Raw genomic sequence first — 25,175 nt, forward strand, 5'->3', positions numbered from 1 at the left:
CTTTTTTTTATTGTATTTGCTATTACTCTCTTCACTTTTACTATTATTGTTATCATTGTTGTCAGTATAATTTTTATCATAATAATCATTCATTTTATTTTATGTTGTCATAATAGTCACCAACAATGTTAGCACAACAACATTAGTATATCATTAATATTGTTACCAAAATTTTTTGTTATCACTTTCACATGATGACAACATTGTTATTATCATTATTTTTTTTATTAATATTAACGTGCTGTCTTCATTGCAGCAACAATTTATTATTTTTATTTTAGTTGTCATACAGTGTTTTTATCATTAGATATTACTATCTTGTTATTATGTGGTTATCATTGTTACTATTTTATCAATTTTCTTTTCGCTTCACTTGTTTACCAGTATAGTAATGCATTTCTCCTTAATCAATCTTATAAATAATATTTCTTCTAATTCACCTTTTAATAAAAATACTAATTATTATGAGTAAGATAAGAAAGAGAACTAATACAAAATTTTCATAATTTTTATTCCCAAGGTGATATTTATAGCGTATAATGGATAAGTAATTATAACTAAAATTATGTCAAAAAGAGAAATTTTCAAAAACAGTTATAGTAGCAAAATATAAAGCAGTCATAATCTTATATTTTGTATTTTCTTTTTCGATGATTAAGGTTAACCAACTAAAAATGGTCTTCTGGAAAAACTATGAATCAAACGGAAAATAATAATATATTAAGACAAAATTTAAAAAGTTCTTATCTAATTACGAATCCTTTAAAAAGTAAAGGCTAAATGGTATGAGGATAGATAATTTAAGAGCTTTATAATGATATCAGCAGGTCCCATAGTCTAGTGGTTAGGACATTGGACTCTGAATCCAGTAGCCCGAGTTCAAATCTCGGTGGGACCTAAATTTTTTTTTTTCCCAAACAGTTGACTTTTATCTATGTTATTAATAACTTCCAATTTCTTATTGTTATTATTTATTAATAAAATACATACTCAAGATATTTGATAAACACAAATAAAAAATTAATATTATATCAAATTTATAAAATAAATTATTTCTTCTACTTCTCATTATAAGTTATATTCTAAAAGAAATTGATTATCATTTTATAAAATATTTTATAATTATTCTAAAGCATTACTTTTTTTTCTTTATCTACTCTTACTAATCTTGTGGGTATTTTTAACTAATAAATAATAAGAAGATAATTTTAAAAATGGTTAATAATAAAGATAAATTTGGTGGTACACTGCCAATATTATTTTGGAAGTTCAGCAAAATGAAACAAATTAATTATTGCCTATGAAAATATCATACATAAGTTTCACTTATGATAAACATTAACCTCATTAAATGAGTGAGTACTACTGAGTAATGGCTTTATAATTTTTTTATAAGTGATAGAAAAATTATTAAAAAAATATACAAATTGCACTAAAGATAATATATATATATATATATATATATATATATATATATATATATATATAGACTTAAAATTTAATCATATTAAAATACATATTGACTTACATAAAACAAAAAATTTAACTAATAACAATTTTAGCACCCTATATATGACTTATGAAATTTTATCAATTTCAAATCAAACCAATACTTTTAACTCGCATAAGAAAGAATAATTTTTCTACAAAGCTAAACTATTCACAAACATGAATGTTATTGTTAAAATAAAGTGTAAGAGAAATGTATACATTCACCTACATGCTAATATACTTTATAGATGCATATTTTATTATTAGTTAAACTTTATTACAAATTATAAAAAAACTTATTAAACAAGAAGAAAACTCATAAAATATATAGTTTATATAGACAAATTTTTACTAATAATAAAAATACCTTAAAAATATATCATCAACATTTTTTAAATTAGAAAAGAACTCGTTTAGGGTTTTGCCCTTTTTTTGAAGTAGAAAGGGTTATTTGAAACAAACAAATTTATAAATCAATAGCAAACTTTCACATTTTAAAAGTGTATCTTTAATTTTAGTTTAATTTAAAACAACTTAGTTTAATTTAAAACAACTTATGAAGTCAATCCAGTGTTTATAATTTATTTTTCAAGCTAAAATCACTTTAAATATTTTCTATATTCAAAATACAGACACCAAACTTAAAATAAATATACAAGAATTGGTAAGAGATTTACGTGGAATATAAAATATTATTTCAATTTTATTGTGGAATATAAAATATTTTTTCAATTTTATTGTGGAATATAAAAGATTTTTTAAATTTTATTATCGCTATTCTTAGAAGAAGCATAAAGAGACGCGTGTCCTCCCACAGGAAGATGTAGCATGTGGAATTTATAATATTAAATTGTGATGAAGGAACGTTGTGGTACCTAATACATTATTAAGAACATTTATAAAATATAAATGCAATGTACTATGTGGAGTACTGTTACGTAATCCATGTGTTGCTGCTTTTGGGTCCTATCTTTTCTCTTCATTCCCAAACAAATTGCTGGAAAGACTAACGTCTATTTATCACTAACATCTAAATTTCGTTCTTTAGTTAATTCTTTTTATAAAAATATATATTTCTAGGAGTGCATTGCGATGATATAAAGTTCTTAGAAGTAAAATAAAAAACCTTAATTACCGTTATCGAAGAGGAGGTTCATCGAAAAGATACAAACATTAATGACACCACTTTCCATCCAAAGCCTTAAGACAAAGAATTAACGAGTTTTTCATCTTTATATAATGTTTTACTTTCTCATTTTCATTTAACATGAGACTTTGACTCACACTTGAATTTTTAAATGACGTTGTAATATATGACAATGATATAATAATCAAAACGTGAGTTACCAGTGTGATCGGTAGAAAAATAAACATTGAAATTTACTTGAAGAGTGATATCATTTGAGAAAAAGATATTTGAGTAATGAAGCTAAAAAATACAATGAGACAATAGGTTTTCTTTTGATAAAGATAACACTATCATAATAGGGTTTGCATAACAACTAAAATAGCTTCTATCATCTGCCATTACTTGAACTAAAATTCGAACAATGCATATAAGTTCACTATGTTCATCTATTTAAATTATTGTCTAGTATTTGAAATATCACATGTACTAAACCAGTAGAACAAACATGGAATACTGGGTCCAAAATCCTTATTTAACTTTCAGCCGTTCAGGACAAACACTAGAATACTTGAAAAGGAAGCAACTGATTAATCTTCAGGACTTAAATCCTTTCATTAATCTTCCCGCTGCAAAATGATCATATTATATAAACACAGTATTAATAGCTCGTACTTTTGTTTGACCTCTCAAAACTTTCCATATATAGTTTAAAAGACGCACCAATTACTAGTTTTGCAGTGTCATTTCTTGAATCGAGTGTCCTCTTATAATATTCACTTCAACAACTTCCTACTTCATTGTGTTTCCCACCAGTCTTCTACAGTTCCATCCATTGTTTTCTCACTCATTTACGCCCCCTTTTGCAGTCAAAGATTCTTCCTAATTTAGTGACTAGTTGTCCAAAGGATTTTCACTTTCTTCACCTCTGATTTTTGTAGCCATGACATCAAAAACACTTTCTTCTCCAAACACCAGTCTAAGATGGACACCCCAGAAGAACAAACTGTTTGAAAATGCCTTGGCAATATATGATAAGGACACCCCTGACCGTTGGAACAACATAGCTATGTTTGTTGGAGAAACAGAAGCTGAAGTCAAGAGGCAATATGAGATGCTCCTTGAGGACATAAAAAGCATTGAGTCAGGCAAAGTTCCCCTCCCTGCTTACAGGAGAAATGCTGGATGTACCAAAGTAAGCATCAGCAATGCAGAGCAAAGGTAACATATGTTGTTCCCTCGTTAGCATTATTGTGGAAACAAATTTATGATTCCACCAAAAGTAGAGTTGTTCCTCTCTCTCGATGTATGAAACTATCAGTTTCCAATAAGTATGACTTCACTGATTTATGTTATACCACAGTTTTCAAATCACGATTCCCCTAAAGGAAAGTGATCAATGGCTATTATCCACTACCTGACTAGTATGGCCTGATGTTGATCCTCGTATCCCATGAGAATAATATTTTTTACAATAATTATTGACTACAAAATGCAGGACAATTAGGAAAAGTTGTTTGCCTACCCCCACCACAAAAACTGTGCGAACGAGTGATGCATTTAGTTTGAATGCGAATAATACCAGTCAATTCACTCTCTTAGTCTCATGCATATCGTTAGAGATATAGATCAATTTCAAGATAACTCTTTTGGTAAATATTTGTAGAAGAATAAAAGACAATTAGTTTATATACAAATTAAAATCAATTTTGAAGAAACTAAATAAGATACTTTTATGAATTAAGTCTTTAACTTCCAAAAAAATTAGTTTATTTGACCTCTTTAGTTTCTTTTTCATATAAATGTCTAATTTGGTATTGAAATTTTTGTAAAACGAAGATAATAATATTCGTAGGTACCAGTTTATAAATTCATAATGAAACTCTAGAAAGATAGTGCGACAGAGTCTTCACCCCTTATCATATATACTTTTAACTGGATTAAGTACCTGACCTTAAGAGGGACGGGGAAGTGGAGGATCACAAGATAATAAATCCACTGCAGTACGCTAATTGAACTTTTTTGACAAAAATTATGTACAGGATGAGGGATTTAAAACTATGAAGAATGGACACCATTTTTCGGGAAGTCATTTTAGCATTGCTCTTCATTACCTCTGTTTTCTCCTTAGAACTGGGTGCTGTAAATTTCTTCCATGCTTAGCATTCACCATGATACCTCTTTTTATATAAGAACAGATGAAAGGCCTTGCTGCAACTTCTTATTTTGGAAATTGAGCATTAATAGTTAACTAATCCTATGAGGACTAAAGCAGGTGCGGAATATCAAATAAACAAGAGAATTTAATGTTGACTTCAATATGCTCAGAGTTATAAATTCTACAATCACATGCAACAATAAAGCAAGCTCCTACACAACTATATTGGCTATGATTAGAAAATAAAATATTTTTTTTTCAATAAACTAAATTTAAATCATATCTTAGATAAATTAATATAAGAAAGCTTCTACAATTTATCTATTGTATGTGGGTTTAAGTAGTTAAAAAATTACCAAACGACTTGGCAGTGAAACATAGAGCATCACATCACATATATATTATTCGTGTATCAAGCAAAAGAATGCATTGTATAAGGCCACGGATGTCTTATAAACTCTCTTATCACTCTACTGATGATGAGTCAAGAAAGCCTTCTAGTTTTTTGTAGATGACTGGAGGGTTACAGAGTCTCCTTCACTTGTGCTGCGGCCATTTTTCCCAAAAAAGTTTGATGCATCTAATATCTGTTTCAAACAAATTATAATTTATCACTTACCACAAAGCAGACATCACAAAAAAAGACCTTATAAGATGCATAAATCTTCAGTAGAAATTAACCTTTTGAATTGTATTTCTCAAGCACGTTTTGTGTTCGTCTGCGGAAGCATGCATAAACTCATGAAAGTGATTTCTTAAATTGGACACGAAGCTTCCATTGCGAGACTTCTTTCTTTGGCAAAATGAGAATCTTGGTGCTGATTTGACTGGTTGTTGCTCATCAGTCTGCTTGTTGTTGGAATCCATTCTAGCCAGCACCTACCATCATTATGTATCTTGCTTTAAAACTGATATTCAAAGGAACTCACTTCCTTTAAATTTCCTTTAAATTTTATATAACTCAACAGCTAACACATGCTTGTTCTGAAGATTAATTATAAAGCTTGACCATTATGAGAAAATTATAACAAAAATTACTGAAAGAGGTAAAGTTCATTACAATAAAATGATTTGATAGATAAATGTTGAAGTTTGGAGCTAAATTTGTTTGTGTGTACATATTCATGCACCCCATACACTCCTTCCTAAAATTAAAATTTACATCTGAATTTGATGGGATACAATTTAAATTACATTGACAAAGATTAAAGTTAGGTAATGCAGGAGCAGATAGAGACAGCTGTAAAAAAAGTTTACATCGACGTAATTTGTGCTCACGGAGATATTGCACTAAGCCCATCAAACATCTACCAAACATTCATAAGAAGAAAAAAAGTAACTATTGGAATCGCTGGTTGGTTGCAAGGAGCATCTAATTAAAACAAGAGATGGACATAAGTTTATATACACATAAGATACCTCCATTGATAAAAAACCTTTTGGAATGATACCAAAAGTAAATCCAGGAGAGTTTGGCCCAGAACAGACAATATCTTCTTACCAATGTGAAGATTTGTGTGTGTTGTCCCTCCCTACAATTGGTATCAGAACCGATGGTTCAGGTTTGAAGACCAAAGATAAAGTGAAGCCCTAACAGGTGACCAGATATATCATGGGAGGTAGCAAGAGATAAAAATAAAATTCACCTCTAGGCCTCTAGAGGAGGTGAAGAACAAATAAAGTCTCACATAGGATAAAACATGAGTTTATATACACATAAGATACTCCATTGGTAAGGTCTTTTGGAGTGGTACCAAAAACAAATCCGTGAGGACTTGGCCGAAGGATTGTTAACTATTGTTTTGCTTGCTTTGGTTTGGGTTCTTGATACCGGGTGAGAGCTCTCGATTTTTTGGTATAACTTCTTAGCTGACATTTGGGTGAACTCAAACTTACCAATTGGTTCATCCCTCGAGTGTGGGTCACATGCAAGCTTGATCTCTGACCTGCTTGTTATTAGCCTGATTGATCCTTGGGGATTTCCTTTTAACTTGTACACAAACTTTTCAACCAGATTATGCTTCACCAGAAGTCTAGGGATAGGTTGAAGTGCTACTTTTCCTATCTTCAGATAATGGCCCAGCACTGAATAGAGCACACACAATCCTTATTAACCTTCTCTAGGGCAACTACAGATTGTCAAAGCCAACCATCACAGTCTTTAAATCTGCTAGAGTATAGGCATCCCGGCTAATTATGAGTTGAGCCAGCTTCTCTAACAATGGAATCCATCCATCCGATAATTGAAAACTCATCATACTGCTCAAAGAACTTATCAAGGTCTATCATGTTTCTATTCCTAGCCTTCGCCTTAACCAATGAACCACAGAAGACAAACTAACGAGTTTTCTGCTATGGATAAAGGGTTTGAGACTGACGGAACAGAAATGCTAGACTACAAGCAAGTTTCAGGTGAGGTGATGCAATCAGTAATTAACAGGGTTATCCCTGAGGACCTTCTTCCTGGTAATGTAGGACCAATTCTAGGAGCTGAGATCGCAGTACATGCACCACCAGTGGTTGCTCCGCCATCGGTTGGTTCCGCATCAAGGACAGAAGGCACAGTGAGTCGAATAAAGCCTCTACATGAGGACGAGCAAGATGCAACCAGTAAGATGAAGGGAAAGAAGAGAATGCTAACGGAGGATGAGGTCTCTGAAACCTCAGCTGGAGAGACGTTAGGACCAATCAATGTTCGGCAGACGCTGTAGTAGATGAGAGTGAGGCCATGTTATCATCATGGAGAGTCTGTTACCAGACTGGGCCGTGGGCTGCATCACGTGTCCTGACCAGCTGCGTCCAACCCCCAAAGCCATCTTCCAGGATCCTCTAGAGTATAATCGATTTTATCAGCTGAGAGTTCATCATTGGTTTCCCCTAATGTCTTGCATTGATTTGAGACGGCTCAACCCTAAAGAAGATGACTTCACAGTGTCAACTCAGTATGGCACAATCTCTCTGGGCCCTTATGACCAGATAATTCTGAGGGTGTTGGGCTATTACTATTCCACTATGCCTTTCATTGGGTTCTCTCTGGCTGCATTCCAGTTTCTGCACGGTATCATTTTGTTGAAGCAAGGGAATAGGAAGTTCTTTGGATAGACAAGCTGGCTCCGCTCCTAATTAGCCGGGATGCCTATATTGTAACAGATGTATAATGTTGGCTCTGAGGGGAAAAAGTCAATGGTTGCCCTATTCAGGTGTGCTCTATTCAGGTGGGCCATTATTTGAAGATAGGAAAAGTAGCACTTGGCCTATTCCTACACTGGTGATGCATAATCTGTTGAAAAATTTCTATACAAACTAACAAGAAATCCTCAAGAATCAGCCGAACTGATAACAAGCAAATCAGAGATTATGCTTGCATATGACTCACGAGATGAACTGATTGCTAGGTTTGAGTTCACCCTAATATTATAGCTTAAAAAAATAGACCAAAAAACAGAGAGTTCTGACCCAGTTAACAGCAAAAAATACCAAAGACAACTTACTTTGCTTTTGCGCGAAGGAAAACGAAGAGCAATGAACGATGGGTGAAACAATAGAAATGGTCTCGTTTCGGGAAAAACACCAACCGCATCACATTCGAGATTTCCGGTGAGTTCAAGACTGTACGGCGCCTTCTTAATTAACAGTCAAAAGCCCACTATTTCTATTTGTTTATATTTTTCAAATTCTAGTAAAATATTTTTTTTTCAAATATCGATAATTATATCTAAAGGAATCAATTTTTTACGTATACATTTTTTATAATTTTATTCTTTAATTTTTTATTTTAAATTAAAATAATTACATTTCTATTTCTATCTTTTAAATAACTGTTAATTTAAATTTAATTATTATTTAAATTAAAATAATTATTGTACTATTTTATCTTGTAAATTATAAATTATTTAAATCCAGTTAATTTTTTAAAATTAAATTAATTATCTACACTAAAAAAGAAACATGCATTTCCCCTAGTGATATATAAAATCAATATACTCAGTTGATATTAGAAATAAGCATTAAATATATATGTATTTTTTTTTAAAGCTAGTCCATTTTCTTTAATAAACAATTTAGTTCTCAAACTTTTAAGAGTATACGTATTTAATCTTCTCATCTTTGTATTGACGATTTTAACTATGAAAAATGCCATTAAATGTTCAATTTAAGTATTGAAAAGAATAATTATATATATGTAAATTTAATTTTTTTCAATAAACTCTGGATATTAAAATAGTTACTAAATATTAAATTTCAGTATTTAAAAAATTAAAAGACACATTTTTCCAAAGTTGTAGATGAGTTCATCAAGTATATATAAAGATAAAAAAACAAGTTTAAAAAAAGTTGTGAAAACTATACTTCCCTAAAATTAATCGATGCAGTTTAAAACTTCCCCGAAGTGTAAAAATACACTGTCCCTTGTGACCATTACAATCAGAAAATATATTTTTAATATAAAGTTGCATCTCTGATTTAGCCCTTCAAAAAAGAAATGCTAGCTCTTTCCTTGCATACCTAATAAACCCAGTACTGCTGTTGAGGGAGAGTGTGAAGCTCATCAGCAAATCAAGCAAGTTTAACATTAAAACAACTTTTTTTAAAACCTAGCTCCTCAACTTGAATAGTTGTCACAACAAAGAAACATAGAACGAACTAACTAGTTCAATCCGCCACCTACATGCTTAAAATATCCACAGGTGCTCCTTTTGCACGTGTGGTTCTGTTAAATGAATTTAATTTGATTAAAAATACGTCCCTCATAAACTTCTCCAAGTGTTCAAAATCAAGTCTTCCCAGTTCTCACATGTGCATGCAGGTATGTTACCTCCAAGTAATCCAGTATCTTGCTGCTTCAAAATCCAATATCAATTTTACAGACACCAACCCATCCCCTCCTAAGAAAAACATCAGTGAGGCAGTGAATCCATAATCTCTTCCAAAGAAAAAATATTGGGTTTGAGAATTCTCTTGTAAGTTGGACAAATTTCAAGGACGATGGCATAACAAGCATCAATCAAGCATATAGATTCTAGAGGCAATATCCTGGACCAGCCAATCAAATCCCTCGAGCAGACCCTCACCAGTGTATGCGCTACAGCCAACTATCTGCCAATGCCGAGATTTATCCATGGCGTCCAAGTTCAGCACCTACATGATTAGTTCATATTAGAAACATTCGTAACTTAAGTTACTTGTCGGCGGTTTCGGGGTCTTACGATATGAAAAGTTCAAAAATTTATCTCTAACATTTAGTTCCTGTTTTTCCTGAAAATATATAAAATTCAACTTTTGCTAATAATTACAGATACACCAAATAAACCTATTCCTTGATCACTTCAAGTAAACCAGAATCGTCAATTCCTAAAATCAGTTTGTTGAATCTGCTAGGCTGCTTTATATACAGAAATTCAGGAAATTGTACCCAGTTTAAGGAAGAAACACCATATAAAATTAAGCTCACCTTAGCTATTTCTTCAGGTGTAAGGGCACCTTTTATGTCCTGTTTATTTGCTAATATCAGTAAAGATGCTCCAGACAGCCTCTGTTGGATGAACAATAAAAGCATTGTCAACACCGATACTCAATAAACACCCACATGAGTAAAAAAGATAAAAGATTAATCGTGTAATCTTTCCAAATTGGTAAACACCAAGCTACAACAACAGTTTACTTTCTTGATAGAACTAACAACAACAAATCCTTATCCAACCAGATGAGGTCGACAACAAGAATCACATAACTCCGGTCGGTTCAATTAAAGACCATGTGAAGGCAAGAGCTTATGGTGATGGGTTTGGCACTACTACTACAAATAATCCATTGGGGTGGTAAAAGCATTGAACCAAGACCAAAAATCTCAAACATTTACTCAATGCAAAGTATTAACTTCAGACAATATTAGCTCAAAACACCAATAGAAGTATAGAACTTTATGTCAACCAAATAAATAAAGAGTCCAAAAGCATGAATGCATAATATATCTTTAATCATCAATACCAGCAATATATGTATAAAACTTGTTTGTCAATAAGTAAGAAATTTTTGGATTGAACAAACCTCTTCCTTGAGAAGGTTATCCAACTCCAACTTGCAATCATCCAACCTTCTCAGATCTGAACTGTCAACCACCCAAACCAACCCATCTGTTTGCTCAAAGTAATTTCTCCAGTAAGATCTTATTGTTTTCTGCCCCCCAACATCCCATATATTTAGGGTGTACCTACCAATTTCAATTGGAATCATAAGGTAAAATGAAAGCAAAAAATTTGAAGCTACACAGATAAAGAACCTATTATAATGCGATTGAGCGGTGAAAAGGTGAACAGTACTTTTGGTAAGCAATGGTTTTGATGTTGAAGCCAAGCGTGGGACTGATGACGCTAGTGTCCTCTCCGTTTATCTTCAAAACTATTGTAGTTTTCCCCGAATTGTCCAATCCGCTGTATAAAAAGTGAATCCAGATTTTGATCGAAACGTGTTATTGACAAGGAAAATAAAAAGAAATTGGAATTGAAGGAATAACTTACACCATCAAAATTCGCATTTCCTTCTCTTTCCGCTTGATTTTTCTAATGATGCTCAGAAGACCCATTTGGCTCCCAAACACTTCCACTCAACTTCGAACCAAAAATCCGTTTCTTGATCTCTATTTAATTTGACAAGCTAATAAATGTTCCACGTCAGAGTGCTTCTTGTATTCTGTTTCTTTTTCATTGTCAAAATGATAATGCTTTAGGCCAAATTTGAAAAATGATTTATAGCAAGATGCTCTAAAAAAATCACATTTTTTACTTATCATACACACATCTCCCACTATAAAGCAATATATAGTATAGATAAGATACAAAACACAGCCACGAGCTCAAATAAATATATTGGCGTAAAAGTAAATGATAAATACCTTTCTATTTTATTGAGAAAATACCTTGTAAATTGTTAATCAATTAATTTAAAAATATTAATTATTAGTGCTCATTATTTTTGGTTGGAAGAGGAAATTAGTGATCGTTATTTATTCATATGATAAATCACGGCTTTTAATCAAAACAATAAGTATAGTAATAAAATTTAATTGATAATTTGAAGTATGTTTTTTTTTCTTTGTAAAATTGTACTTCTAAATATAACTTACCCAAATACACAGAGTATTTTTCAAAGTAAATTACATGATTAGGGTGCTTTCACAAAAACTGACTTTGTCACGACTGTTGATTTTTTTATTTTTTTAATGAATTGACAAGAGTGTATATGATATGGCTTTGGTGATTCCTTTTAAATTTATTTTTATGAAATCTTTTTTATAAGTATGACTTTTAATTTTGATTATTATTTAAAATTTTCAAAATTGAACATGAATTTTAAAAAAATAATAATTAGGTATAAGTAATTATACATTAAAAATAATTGGAATATTAGACAGTCAATAATATATAAAACAACAAATTTAATTTAATTTATTCAGATAATTAAAATCTGCCCAATCTTGCTACTACATATTAAACAATAAAAGTAGAGGATATATTTGGAAGCACGACTGCATTTTTTTTCTATGAAATTATAATGTGATTAAAATAGGTATTTTCTTAAAAAGGGATCCGTATTTGTTTTTTAAAAAATTACAAAATGACGGTTTTGCCATTTCTTCTTAACAACAAAATATAGAACTAGAGTCTAGTCTTTGAAACAATAATATCATTTGGACATAGATAACAATTTAGCAACTTTAAATAATAATAAAATATTAAACTAAGTTACTTTGAAGGATTATTATACTTTGACACTTACTGTATTTCATATTTCTATTCAATAATCATAAATATTATTTCTATTCCCACTAAAAATTTGACCCAATCTTCGTCCAAAATCCGCTAACTTAAAGTGCCACGCCTAGACTTTATTTTCCAAAAAAAAAGCACGTTATTGAGTTGTGTTGGACTCAAATTTAAGTTTAACAAAACTAAAACAAGAATTCAGGATTTAAACATTAAAATTTGAAGTAAAATAAAACTTATTGAAAACAAAGTTGCTAATACTTTAAATCTAAAACAAAATTCAAATTTTCAGAAGAAAAACGGCTAGCAAACTTGTTCAACAAGCAACATGCAAAGACAGAACCAGAGTAATTTTTTAGACTGTTAATAAATTAACCTCTGAATTTTCCACCCTCGCATCGTCCCATAATATGTCATCCCAAGCATTTTACAGACTACAGGAAAACCAAAATGCAGATAAAAGAAAACAAATTTACAAAATTAATCTTAGTGTCTATAATTCATTTTTAATGTTTAGTGTATATAGCTAATATTATTAGGGATATAAAATGAAAAATCAATTAGCATTACATTTAAAAACTAAATTAACACTTATTTTCAAACTTACGACAACTTCAAAAATGAGGTACGGCAACATGCCACTACATCCCAGAAATATATGAAAATAATCGGTTCAAAAAATTAATGTACACAAGAATTCCCTAGAGACGCTTGTCTGAAATTTCCAGCTCAAAACACCATTGCTGCATTGCAATAATTAATCCGGCTATGCATGGATAAATTTATCTTCACGTCTTGTATGTATGTCGGGAATTAAGACATTCGATTGAAATATATCCTCTATGTATTATGCCATATTGTCCGCTTGCTTCTTTAGCAAGAAGAATTAGGAAATCTTACCTCACTACTGTTCGGCTTGCCCAAGTTGTGGAGGTGGAAGGGAATAATGTACAATGAAGATTAAACATAGATATCAATCTACAGCAACTCCTTTTCCCTCAATAAAGTGGTACTCTTTTGCTCTACAACATTGATCCTGCAATTGACTGATTCCTCCATTCTAACTAATGCAAATTTTCTATCGATATAATTAGCTAGTTACCGAGCAAAATTCTTTCAATATACATATTGATAAGATGACCAAATTAATACTAATCCCTGAGCCTTGGAGGCTTGAGAAAGTATACACTCCTCACAAATCCTTTCCCAATTTCCCCCACTGCTTTTAACACCTTCAAAGGATTATATTCTTCATCAACCACTTCCACGTGCTTTCGCTTCTTTAGAGAAAGAAAAAAATGGTGATCAGAAGATCGATTTGTTGAGATTTGTGAAGAATTCATAACATATAAATGCAAATTTTATACCTTGGAAGAATATGATTCCCCCCATGTTAGGCCAATAATATCACCTCCCAGATAATCATGCCATACTTGGAATGAGGCTGAGAACTCATGCTGCAAGTGATAAATGATATGTATCTAATTAGCGAAGAGGACATATTCAACATAAAATCACTTTCACTGTACTTGCCTTTAAATCTCTGATAAAGCACTTTGATGGATCAAAATCCACCAGCAACTTATTTTTAAGTTCATCTGGCCTGCCCTTCAAATCTTTAGGCAACAAAAAGGGTTGAAAACACTTGCTGGCTTGTCCTTCTGCAACATGTATTCCTGCCAACGTAGCAAGTGAGAATACCATTTGATTAAGCATAACTTGTGAAAGGGAAACGAATAATGTATAAATGTTAAAAGATCAAGCTATCAATAATTACTATTCTTTAACATACTAATTTCTTAGTCTAATGAGTTTGAACCCATGCCATCCTGCATTATAAATGTATCTTTCATGCATAGTACAACATTTTATGTGATTTCATCACACTTGACCAGGCAGAAAAAATGTTGTAACAATCTTGCTACAATTATAACTACCAAACAATTACATAACCCGTAACCCTTCACCATCAAATCATTTAAGAATTGTTTAAACAAGTAAACTACCAGCCACTGATTGTACCATGATTAACTTCTGAAGGGAAGAGAAGTCTTTGGGGATACGGGAGATTGTCCTTGTGGAGAAGAATTACTGCATCATAATTGTTTAAAGGAGTCCTGAAAAGGCACTGCAGCAAAAATGAAAAAACTCAATAACTCCGAAAATATACTCTTCTACAACAAAAAGTTGAAATGAGAAAATAACTTAAAAATTTGCTCCACTCACCTCCCATCGGTATGGACCAAACTCTTCTTGAAATGTGAGTTTTGTCAGCAAATTGGCACTGCTTCGGGCATATGCAACTAACCTTCTCAGTTCCTGGTAAAATCACAAATATTGATGCATAGTCACAAGGCAATCACCGCGGAATAAGCTAACAAACGCTTGAAACAGACGCAACAGAATCCTTAGAGTAAAGTGTTAAAATGCAGTCATGAAGTTTAAAACATCAACAGATCAGAATACTTATGTGTGGAAAACTGAACAATATAGTAAACTGTGACAATTTCCTATACATTCTAAACCCACGCTATAGTTTATTTTGTAAAGCATTATTCCATGAATTATGTGACAACAAAATGGAGGAGTGAGGAATGAAATCAAGAAACTTCAGCGCCTCAAGCTCAATTAATTCCAATTTGAAGAGCAACTAACCATTCCACTAGGTGATAATCCAGTCCAAGCCTCAGATTCTTTATCGTAAACTGTAGCTAAGAACATTGCTTGTCCTACACTTTGTCCACTCTCACCCTGACTTTTTCTTCTTACCAAAAAGTTGTCCTGAAAATCCATGATGAAAAATATTTTCAGAGACTAACATTATCAAGATTTACCTAATCCTGTACTCAGACACACAACTTACATTTATTTCTTTCTCGTCACTTTGGCTCAAGTCATTATTTATGTCAACAACCAATGGAGAGAAAGCCCAATCATAGTTTGAGAGTAATCGCAGGAACCTGTCAAAAAAATCAATAAGCATAAGATCGTATTATAATATATTTTAGTAATTTTCTCGTATGTGAATGCCTAGTCCCGAGAATTTGCTAGAAACCCAAAAATAACTAACGTCTGTGTCAGAAGGAATAGAAAGGTGCCCAATTTAGAGGATCATGACTAAGGGAGAGAAAAAGTAACAAATGAAGTGGTAGAAATGTGGGAGAATAATGTGTACGATCTGTTTGTGGATGGAAACGGCATATGACCTCTGCAAGAGTGTTGAAGTTGTACTTTAGTCGCTGCAGTTCTTTTTTATGCTAAAATACGTTAGGTTTTCAATTTTTAAAGTTGTTTGACTGTTTCAATAAATTTAGGAGTAGGTCCAGATTTTTAGGAAGTTGTTAAACATGGAATCATGTCCCGTGTGTAGTTCCTATTTCTTGTTTTTCATTTAAGTTTGAGTTATATTTAAAGTCTTCACCAATTCAATAAAAGATAGACTTCATGCAGCAATTTATTTGGTTTACTTCCTACGTAACTCATTCCTTCATTTCTTTTAAAACTCCAACAAAGAGACTAGGCTGGAGATTCCAGAGAAAGGTATAATGAATTTCAACCTTCTGTGCAGTCATCTCTTTGGTACCCATTATTTGGACATCCTAACATCATATACCCAGTTCACAAATCCCTTAACAAGCAAATTGATACATTGTCTGCAGTAATGTATTCTACAGAGAATATAGGTTTAAAGGAGATTCTGACTACGGCTTAGTAGACACTCAATGTCTCTGGACAAAATTGGAAGGTTTTGATCTATCATCTTAGACACGAAGGTAGTCCTTTTAAAAGGAAAAAGATTATTAAAGGAGAAAATCATTCAAGAGAAGATTAATATGGTCCTTAACAGTTTAATCAAAGAGATCAGTGCGAGACTGAGTAAGTAATGCAATGTTGAAGCAATCACTGATTAAGTAGTATTCATTTCATCCTGTCAAAATTAATTGGTTGATAAGATGACTAACAATGACTAGGAAACTCACCTCAAAAACCCAGTGATCCGTGAACAGGGAACATCAAATGGCAAAGGATTAAGAAAAAGATATGCAACCAATAGTTCGACAGCCTCTTCTACCATGCAAGCTGAAAATAGATGTGAAGCAGCCCATCGTTTTGCAAGTCTAGACAAATGAAAGGTATACATCAGCTTCAGATTATAAATGTAACATAGCTTGACAAAGAAATTTGCAAATTTTCACCTAGCTACTGGTCCAAATATTGGATAACGACTTTGTAATCCATTGATCATATTAGCATGTTGACTACGGATAAAAAGGTTCTTGTCAATGGAAGAAACTTGCTTAGCCTGAACATCCCCAACTGCATATTAAAATGTTTTGATAAGTTAAATTGAGAAGTGGCCTTTCCAATTAAATCATAATCATATACAAAGGGGAAGTACATACCCAATTAAATCATAATCATATACAATGGTATGATAAGTTAAATTGACAAGTGGCTTTTCCAATTAAATCGTAATCATATACAAAGTGGAAGTACATACCTTCCTTTTTTAGCAAGCTAAGGCCTCTCTCATGCAAAATTTTTAGACGGAAAGCATATCCTGACATTAGTACGTCCACATTATCCTCAGTGGCAGTGCATGTCATCCCCCACTTCTTTTGAAGACTGCCATAAAAATATTATCACATCTTAATAAATATCAAAAAGAATAAGATCCTGAAATGAATAAAGGATCTACACCCTACCTCAATCCAATTTGAAAAAGGAAGCTAGATTTTGTTTTTTCAATTGCAATTTCATCCATTGGCCAGTTCCCAGAGCCTTCCAGCTGTAAAGGACAAAAGAATTTTTTTTTCAATTGTTTGTAAAAACACCAGGACACTGAGCACAACTGGTGCGTTAAGCCATACCTGAATCAGAACTTCCAGTGCTTGAATGCATGATGGAACAAACTTATTCAATCTCAGAGATTCAATTTTTTCATTAGCCAGAAGATGAGGTTCCGGAGGGAACACTGATGTATACCTAAATGCTGAAAATGACAATAAGCAAAGAACATCAGTTGAGCTCAAGCTTAAATGAGATTCAACATTGACTTGAACATCCTTATAATTGCAGTTTTTTCCAGGTTTTAATTAACAATGAAAACATACACCAAAAAGTATTGACACAGATGACTTCAAAAAATTGTACAAGAAAATATGTAGGGATCCTATACTTGAATGAATAAATAAAATATCTGTCTAGGATGGTAAAATACCAGAGTCTAAAGGCAGTACACTGGACACCTTCAATGGAAGGTCTTCAATAAGACGCAAGCGCTTTGATAAAACATCAAATGCCCCAAGCAAACTACCAGCGTGTGATATAGGATCTGTAGGTGAATCATTTCAAAAGCATCACAGCAGTTAACAAGCCAAGCATATGATATGAGACCAGAAAAGAAAGAATTCACAAAGATCATTACCTCCAGCACTGTGAATCAAAGAGAAATCAAGTTGATCCACAACAACTACAATATCTTCCATGGATAGAGAAAGATGTCGACTAAGTACATGCTCCGCTATTCTTTTCAAAATAAGATATCTAGCCCATTGCTCACTTTCCCATACTGTGAAATGTTATAGGGCAAAAGCCACCACCATGTCAGTAGTTGTCAAGATATTTATCTAAGCTAACAATATGAGAAAGTTGTGATGCTCAGAAAATTAAAAAAAAAAAAACGAATCGTAGGAATAAATGACTCACCTGTGCTTTCTGCAATTCTACCATCTTTAAATCTTCGAAGCTCTGCTTTCTCTCCCCAAAACTTTTGAAATTCAAGAGCCTGCTTCAAATAATGGGTGAGCACTGTAATACATGCAGCAACCCAATGTGAAAGCAAAAAGATAAAAAGGATATAAGGAGATGAATATATACCTCTTCTTTACTTTCAGCATTTGGGCCGATATCAACCATCCTATATGCTTTCTCCAAAGTACTCACTGAAATTCCAATGAATAAGGGCTCTTTATCAAATACCGACAAGCCCTGACGTAGTGAATTCAGTTAGAAATAGAACACAAGAGAAAAAGCACGAAAACACATTTTAAATGGGATACTGAAATTCATGCTTGGAATCATACATCGTCCACACTCCACTGGCATTGTGTATTTCTCCATGTAACTTGAATGGCTCTTGCTCTATCATTTAACCCTTTAGATAAAATACCATGTATTTTATCCTCGTATGCTCTCCAGCACTCATCGTCCAAACAAAATCCCAGTGCAAATACCTCCTTCTTTCCCTTAAAATTTATTCTACAAGATCAAAAAGAAGTAATATAAACTTATAGTTCTTCTAACATGAAGCAAGCCATAATGAAATTTACTCAAAGAACAGAGTATCCATTCATAAAATAAAGTGTTTGAATAGACAAGCATCTATAACCCAAAGAAAAGCAAAGGCAGAGGAGAAAAAGGTTAACGAGTCTCCAACGTGTTATAAGGTAGTAAGGATAAGCACAAGCATCAAAATAAGTGCTAAAAGGCTGTTTATTTACATCATTGTGATTAATATATTTTCACGTTCCATATCCATGTTCATATGGACAACATTCGCTGAAAATTGACATTTTCAAATATAAAACCTTATAAACAGATTACACTTACATTTGGTTTAAAGTACCAGATACCACATTTAAAATTCTGCAAAGCAACTATTGCTCCAATTTAAACCCATTTATAACTCTCAATTCAAATACCAAGCATATCCACCTATATCTTGTTGATCTGTGAAGCCTTAATATTTAGTACAACACATACATGACAATTTTTTAAAATTAAGGATTCAATACATTTTAGCTACGGTGATAAAATAAATATAAAAAATGTACATATCCAAAATATTAAAAAATCCAATAATTAAAAACAATCTTTTATCACAATATAACATTTATTATAAATCAAAAATATAACCCTATAAAACCAACTTGTAAATTGAAAGGTGAGGTGTGGTATGTGTATATCATGGTGAGTGACCTTTTAATAAATCAAGGATACACTTTGATACAATCTTACAAAGTGCAGACTTAACTTATAAATATATTTTACACATTTAGTTATTTATGTATTGTAAATCTTGCTAAATAAACAATACATTAACTTTTTAATCAACATTTAGACACCCTTTGGAAAGACAATTATAGTTTTTTAATCAGCAGTTATACTTAAAAACATAAAAGATAAAAATAATCCTATTAAATAAAGGAGTATAAAAATAAAGCACAATCATAAAAGCCCATTTGGATAGAATATAAAACTATTCTTATAATAAAATTATTGGACAAATATTTTTCATTGTATATTTATTATGTAGTCCGGTAGTATTAGGATCATTGGGTTTAAAATTCATGAACCCGTTGACCCAATCCAACCCACAAATTTGGGTTAGGTTGGGCAAGTTCACCACTCAACCCTCTACCTACCAAAGAGGCAAAGCTGCCAATCACTGTTAAGACAAACTAGTATTGAATAAACGTTACCTCATACAATAGTCATACTTAACAGCATAGTCAATCTTGGTCATAAAAACTTCCTCAAATCCACCATCTCTACACTTTTCTAAGCACCTAAGTGTCATAGCAGCCTCTTCTTGAAGCTGAATACAGAAGAAGATCCAAAAACAAATACATAGTCAAATTGAGAACTACAATGTTTATAATATTGAAAAAACAAGTAGGTGTACTTTTCAAAGTACCCGAGTAAAACCAATCCTGGACATTCGGAAAGCTAGATTGAATCCTCCAGATGGATGACATATGAGAATTGGAAATGACTCTCTAAGTTGAATCTTTTGCTGCAAATAGGAGTAGTGAACAAAACATATTACATGAGAAAAGAAACCTCCAGTAAACAATGTAATTCATATAACATGTTGTGCGAGAACCGTTGCAATGTGTTACCAAGACAACAATGAAGGACTGACAATGAATGGAAACGTATCCCAAAATGAAAAGAAAAAGACAGAAGTTACTAATAAAGTTCTTAATAAATGGAGCGAATAAATTTGCCATTCATTCAGGATTAAAACTAAAGTCTAAGCAATTGAAAACATAACAAAGCTGCTTTGGGTCAAAAGCATTACGCTAAATTACCACACTACGATTAGTTTAAAAATTGAAAAAGTAAATAGTAGCTTTTTGTTCAGTTTTTTCAAAGTGCTTTAAAAATAATAATTCGGCCAAATTAGGTTTAACAAACAACCATTAAAACAAAACAAAAAGAATAAAGAATAAATAAAACATGAAATCAAATGATACATAAAATAGAATTACAATAAGTAAAAATAGTTAAAGAAAAAACCAAGCAAAGATCCAGACCTCCTTCGCAATATGGATCTGGCCTTCCTTTGGAAAGTATAACCCTCGGTTCCACGACTCTGAGGTTGCTGCAAAACCACTAGCATTAATAAATACCTATCTGTTGTGCCAATACATATTGAAGCCCCATTCCCAGTCGATGCCTATTTTAAAGTTAGTAGCCAATTGCCTACATGTTCACTAAGAAACTGAAAAGTACATTTTTTATGGGTAATTCCTTTGGATGGAAAATAAAAGGAATAGAATTTGATGATAGAACTCAGAAGCCAAAATATACAGGAGAAAAATAATGATGATAATGCATTGAGAAAACATAAAAGAAAACTCAAACAAGTAACAGTTTTGTTTTCATAACACTAAAAAAAGTAAACGATTTTAGACTCTTAGAAGAGAACTAAACAATGTTTTCCATAGCATTTCATCAAAACACGGATCTGTATCACAAACACGGTATATTACACGGGACTTAATTAATGTAAGTATATACGCATTGACAGCCATAACCACCAACATGAGTAGCTTAACTCTCATAACATACCAATCTTAGCACACTAACATGACAAAGAGAGCTGAACAAAATGAACTGAGATGCAAGGAGAGACTGCACGCATACCAATGAAGTTCAAGGTGACGCGGATTATTTCAGTAGCCTTCATTGAATTGCTAATATGCTGCTTAGAAGCAAGGTATGCCAGTATGACAGAAATCAAAAACCCATTCAGGCAATCATGAACATATACTGAACTTCTTTGCCGGGCCCAAACCTATAAATCAATGAGGACAAGCAATCAATTCAGCGTTCCACTGTGCAATTTTATTCATTGAATCCCAGACATAAACACCCAAAAACAATCAAATATCAAACCTTAAGCAGGATTAAAGCCTCCCTTAGTTCCTTCCATCCAACAAAATACTTGTTCACGAATTCAGCATCCTCTATAAACATGTCTTCCAGAATACTAGAATTGTACTTCGGTGTAGCCTGAAGATCAATCCCTTCAAGACATCAACAATCAATCATCAAAAACTCTGTCAAAAGAAGACACCACAATCTTGGAGAAATAGAATAAAGGTATAGTAAAAACAGACCATTACTCAGGTTATGAATGTTGTTGCGCTTCAGGTTCAACTTCGCTACGCTAAATATAGCCTTCGCGGACGGAATAATTCTTACAAAAAAACCAGGAACTTCAACAAGCTTCGCAGCTGCAATTATTTTCATGGTTAGAATAACCAACATCATTTCAGAGGCTTTAGATTAAATTCTGGGCGGACACGTAATGCAAACCTGGATATACAATGAGCAAGGGTTTTCTGGCTTCATTGTGCATAGTGGACCATTCAACCCTATCAATAGATGAAGACCTCTCCAAATACTTCTTTATCAAACATAAATACAAACACCTCTTGGCATAGTATCTGTAATTTAAATAATCCTTCTCATGGAAGCATTCCTAACAAAAAAATGAAAACAATTGAAAACAGTTATCAAAGTCGAAACACACATCTCGCATTGGCAAATTAAATAAAACATTAATTAATTAATATATAAATTTGGTTATCGCTGTTCTTTTTTCAGATTATTGTACCTTTGGTAACCTGATAATAAGATCAGCATTAACTTCAGGCCTCGCAATACTCTGTGTGGAGTAACTCCCACCAGTCTTGATAAACTCTGGCTTCTTAAACTTAAACTCGACCTTATCGGCGCCAATGTCCGCAACAAACCGCGATGCTAAATCTGCAGTTACCTGCCAATTCACGCGCATTCAGAAGTTTCAGTGCTGAATGCATCGAAAATCATAGCAGAGAGAAAGACGAATAGAATAATAACCTTGAAATCGTTGGGGATTTTGTCTATGGAGGCTTTGATGGCGGAAACGGTATTGTCAACGAGCTTACTGAACTGAGGAGAGTAATCTACGTTGACCTCTTTCAATAGCTCAGACACCTTTAACTCCGTTGATTCCATGGCCATAGTGTCGGCCTCCATGGTCGTGAGTGTTTGTGGAAACGCGGCAGAATGACTAACGGCTTGTTTGGGTTTAGGGTTTATGGAAGAGAGGAGGGACTTAACGTGTTAAGGGGCAAAACTTTCAAAATATTGCTAGTGGGTGGATTAATGTACTCAATTTATTTTTATGAGTAAAACAATCATAATTAATTTTTGGGGTTACTGTGTTAGATAAATAATCCGAAATAATTTAGATTGTATTTTCTGTTTTTATCTTTTAGAAAAAATAATTGTTTGAATATTTTCTATTTGAGAGGACGAATTGTTGATTTTAAATACTTCAATTAATTTTAATCTCACTAACTTCGTAACCCTACAATTTGAATCTTATAGAAAATTTAGTCCAGATTTTATTTTTCAAAATTAAAAAATTTTGATTTAATATCAATATATAATTTAGTTAATTGATACAAATTTGTAAATATTATTTATATTAATTATTTGTCTAAGTAAAAAACTAATAATAATATGTTTTAAAATTAGTTTTGGTGCATATTATTTTAAGAAATACATTAATACTTTTTAATAATATATTAATTATGGATTAAAGGATTTAATATTAAATATCAGAAGATCAAATTTTCAATTAAGATTGTATAAAAAATTGTATATTCAATAAATTATATCACTATAGGGATTTAAGCCTTCTAAAAATAATCTATTCCAGGTCGGGTTTTTTACTAAAAGATTGGATTTTCTCCTTTTGCCTTTCTAGTTTTTACTAAAAAAATGTTTAAATTTAAATCAGTGAATAAAAGTCAACAAAATAATTATGAATAAAATATTTATAATAATCAAGTTACATTAATATGAATATATTATGTTATTTACATGCCATAAATCTTGTCTGTTTAGATTTGATAAGAGATTTGAGAGAGTAAATAGATAAATTTAAAGAGATAGCGAAAGAATTATGGTGTTATTTGAAATAAAAGAAATATAATATAATTTGAGATTAAAATTTATGTATAATATAATATATATATATATATATATGACAAATTTAAATATACATTTTAATGAATAAAATTAGATGATTATCATTTTATCTTTAGAATTGATGTGATATAAATTTAAATATAAATAATAAAAATCATGTTCAAATTGAATTAAAATTTTTATTTTAAATTAAAAAAATATTATTATTGTTATTATTTTATTATAATTATTGTTTATTCTGTTATTTATTTTATTAATATATTATTATTATTATTATTATTTACTCAAATCCCTTTTGCTAAAAAAAGAAAGAAAACAGATCATTGGTTCCGTTTGTAGCTAAAACCCATTGGTTGGTTTCTGTTAAACAATTCACTGGGAATAAAATACAATCCTTTCATTCATATTTTTTCTTCTCAGATGTACATATTTTATAAGCAATATTAAATGCTTATATTTAAAATAGGAAATAATATAAAAACAGAAAACAACTTAAAACAGAAAACAACTTTAAATATTTAAAACTTATTCCTAATTAAGTGCAACAATAATTTAAATCTAAATTATATCTTCAACACTCCCCCTCAAGTTGGTGCATGAATATCAATCATGCCTAACTTGTTAATGACTTCTTCAAACACCTTTCCTGAAACAGCCTTTGTTAATATATCAGCAAGTTGATCTTCAGACCGAACATGTGGAGTTTGAATTACTTGATTATCTAGCTTTTCCTTAATAAAATGTCTATCCACTTCAACATGTTTGGTTCTATCATGTTGAACCGGGTTATGTGCAATCTCTACCGCAGCCTTGTTGTCACAGAAAAGATTCATCGGTGTTTCATACTTGATTCCCAAATCAGCTAGTACGCTTCTAATCCATAGTAATTCACAAATGCCATATGCCATACCTCTAAATTCAGCTTCAGCACTAGACCTTGCAACTACCTTTTGCTTCTTGCTTCTCCATGTGACTAAGTTGCCTTCTACAAAGGTAAAATACCCTGAAGTTGATTGCCTTGTAGTTTTATCTCCAGCCCAATCTGAATCTGTGTATCCTTCTATGCAGGCTCTATCATTTTTTGAAAATAATAAACCTTTCCCTGGTGAACCTTTGAGGTATCTAAGGATACGATATACTGCTGTCATATGTTCTTCACTAGGAGAATGCATGAACCTACTTACAATGCTCACAGAATACGCAATGTCAGGTCTAGTGTGAGACAAATAAATTAACTTTCCTACTAACCTCTGGTATCTATGCTTATCCGTCTCAATCTGGTCTGAATATACAGCAAGAGAATGATTCACTTCAATTGGAGTATCGGCTGGCTTGCAAGCCAACATTCCAGTCTCAGATAGAA

General features: G+C 32.0%; 3 protein-coding genes, 1 non-coding gene and 1 pseudogene across 7 annotated transcripts; 2 read left to right on the forward strand and 3 right to left on the reverse strand.

Moving 5' to 3' along the window:
• Positions 1–826: 826 nt before the first annotated feature.
• TRNAQ-CUG (transfer RNA glutamine (anticodon CUG)) lies at positions 827–898 on the forward strand. Its single transcript has one exon. It is a non-coding gene; the product is annotated as a tRNA-Gln (tRNA).
• A 2,550-nt stretch (positions 899–3,448) lies between these two features.
• LOC124824403 (protein RADIALIS-like 1 pseudogene) lies at positions 3,449–3,958 on the forward strand (annotated as a pseudogene).
• A 1,084-nt stretch (positions 3,959–5,042) lies between these two features.
• Positions 5,043–8,424, reverse strand: LOC124824404 (uncharacterized). 3 transcript variants are annotated; one of them, XR_015782712.1, is made up of 4 exons: positions 8,267–8,410; positions 6,195–6,307; positions 5,457–5,654; positions 5,043–5,362 (listed from the first exon to the last, which is right to left on the reverse strand). XR_015782712.1 is itself a non-coding variant. In XM_088101027.1 (4 exons), the coding sequence occupies exons 1-4, from the start codon at positions 8,353–8,355 to the stop codon at positions 5,273–5,275; spliced, it is 408 nt and encodes a 135-aa protein (XP_087957153.1). In that variant the 5' UTR covers positions 8,356–8,408; the 3' UTR covers positions 5,043–5,272. The 3 variants fall into 3 exon arrangements, 1 of the variants encoding a protein (XP_087957153.1); XM_088101027.1 differs by having other exon boundaries at positions 6,277–6,307; positions 8,267–8,408; XR_007027714.2 differs by lacking the exon at positions 6,195–6,307 and having other exon boundaries at positions 8,267–8,424.
• A 770-nt stretch (positions 8,425–9,194) lies between these two features.
• On the reverse strand, positions 9,195–11,479 carry TTN5 (ADP-ribosylation factor family protein). The gene is made up of 5 exons (XM_047296830.2): positions 11,294–11,479; positions 11,096–11,206; positions 10,824–10,986; positions 10,228–10,308; positions 9,195–9,914 (listed from the first exon to the last, which is right to left on the reverse strand). Exons 1-5 carry the CDS (start codon positions 11,356–11,358, stop codon positions 9,777–9,779), a joined length of 558 nt encoding a protein of 185 aa, XP_047152786.1. The 5' UTR covers positions 11,359–11,479; the 3' UTR covers positions 9,195–9,776.
• A 1,619-nt stretch (positions 11,480–13,098) lies between these two features.
• Positions 13,099–22,951, reverse strand: LOC124824400 (nucleolar protein). Of its 2 annotated transcripts, XM_088101067.1 has the most exons (27): positions 22,694–22,951; positions 22,449–22,610; positions 22,148–22,313; positions 21,949–22,065; positions 21,725–21,855; positions 21,473–21,623; positions 20,860–20,927; positions 20,238–20,336; positions 20,023–20,138; positions 18,625–18,799; positions 18,419–18,529; positions 18,248–18,326; positions 17,967–18,110; positions 17,760–17,873; positions 17,410–17,531; positions 17,245–17,327; positions 17,040–17,164; positions 16,735–16,855; positions 16,519–16,656; positions 15,402–15,498; positions 15,194–15,319; positions 14,765–14,857; positions 14,561–14,666; positions 14,072–14,214; positions 13,906–13,995; positions 13,703–13,818; positions 13,099–13,574 (listed from the first exon to the last, which is right to left on the reverse strand). In XM_088101067.1, the coding sequence occupies exons 1-27, from the start codon at positions 22,850–22,852 to the stop codon at positions 13,517–13,519; spliced, it is 3,210 nt and encodes a 1,069-aa protein (XP_087957193.1). In that variant the 5' UTR covers positions 22,853–22,951; the 3' UTR covers positions 13,099–13,516. The 2 variants fall into 2 exon arrangements, with proteins under 2 accessions (XP_087957193.1, XP_047152784.1); XM_047296828.2 differs by having other exon boundaries at positions 13,099–13,818; positions 22,694–22,950.
• Positions 22,952–25,175: the final 2,224 nt, after the last annotated feature.

Source organism: Vigna umbellata, chromosome 10, assembly GCF_029865625.1.
Source record: "Vigna umbellata cultivar VRB3 chromosome 10, Vumbellata_1.0, whole genome shotgun sequence".
NCBI lineage: Eukaryota > Viridiplantae > Streptophyta > Magnoliopsida > Fabales > Fabaceae > Vigna > Vigna umbellata.

Coding starts and splice junctions, on each gene's coding strand:
- LOC124824400 (XM_088101067.1), bottom strand. CDS start 22,852: ATGGAGGCCGACACTATGGCCATGGAATCAACGGAGTTAAAGGTGTCT. Junction 17,165..17,244: donor CTTTTTCAAATTGGATTGAG/GTAGGGTGTAGA, acceptor TTTTTATGGCAG/TCTTCAAAAGAAGTGGGGGA. Junction 16,856..17,039: donor TAGCTTGCTAAAAAAGGAAG/GTATGTACTTCC, acceptor TTTAATATGCAG/TTGGGGATGTTCAGGCTAAG.
- LOC124824404 (XM_088101027.1), bottom strand. CDS start 8,355: ATGCGGTTGGTGTTTTTCCCGAAACGAGACCATTTCTATTGTTTCACC. Junction 6,308..8,266: donor TTCCTTCGCGCAAAAGCAAA/GTAAGTTGTCTT, acceptor TACCAATTGTAG/GGAGGGACAACACACACAAA. Junction 5,363..5,456: donor TGAGAAATACAATTCAAAAG/GTTAATTTCTAC, acceptor TGTTTGAAACAG/ATATTAGATGCATCAAACTT.
- TTN5 (XM_047296830.2), bottom strand. CDS start 11,358: ATGGGTCTTCTGAGCATCATTAGAAAAATCAAGCGGAAAGAGAAGGAA. Junction 10,987..11,095: donor AAAACCATTGCTTACCAAAA/GTACTGTTCACC, acceptor TGAAATTGGTAG/GTACACCCTAAATATATGGG. Junction 9,915..10,227: donor CACCTGAAGAAATAGCTAAG/GTGAGCTTAATT, acceptor CTAATCATGTAG/GTGCTGAACTTGGACGCCAT.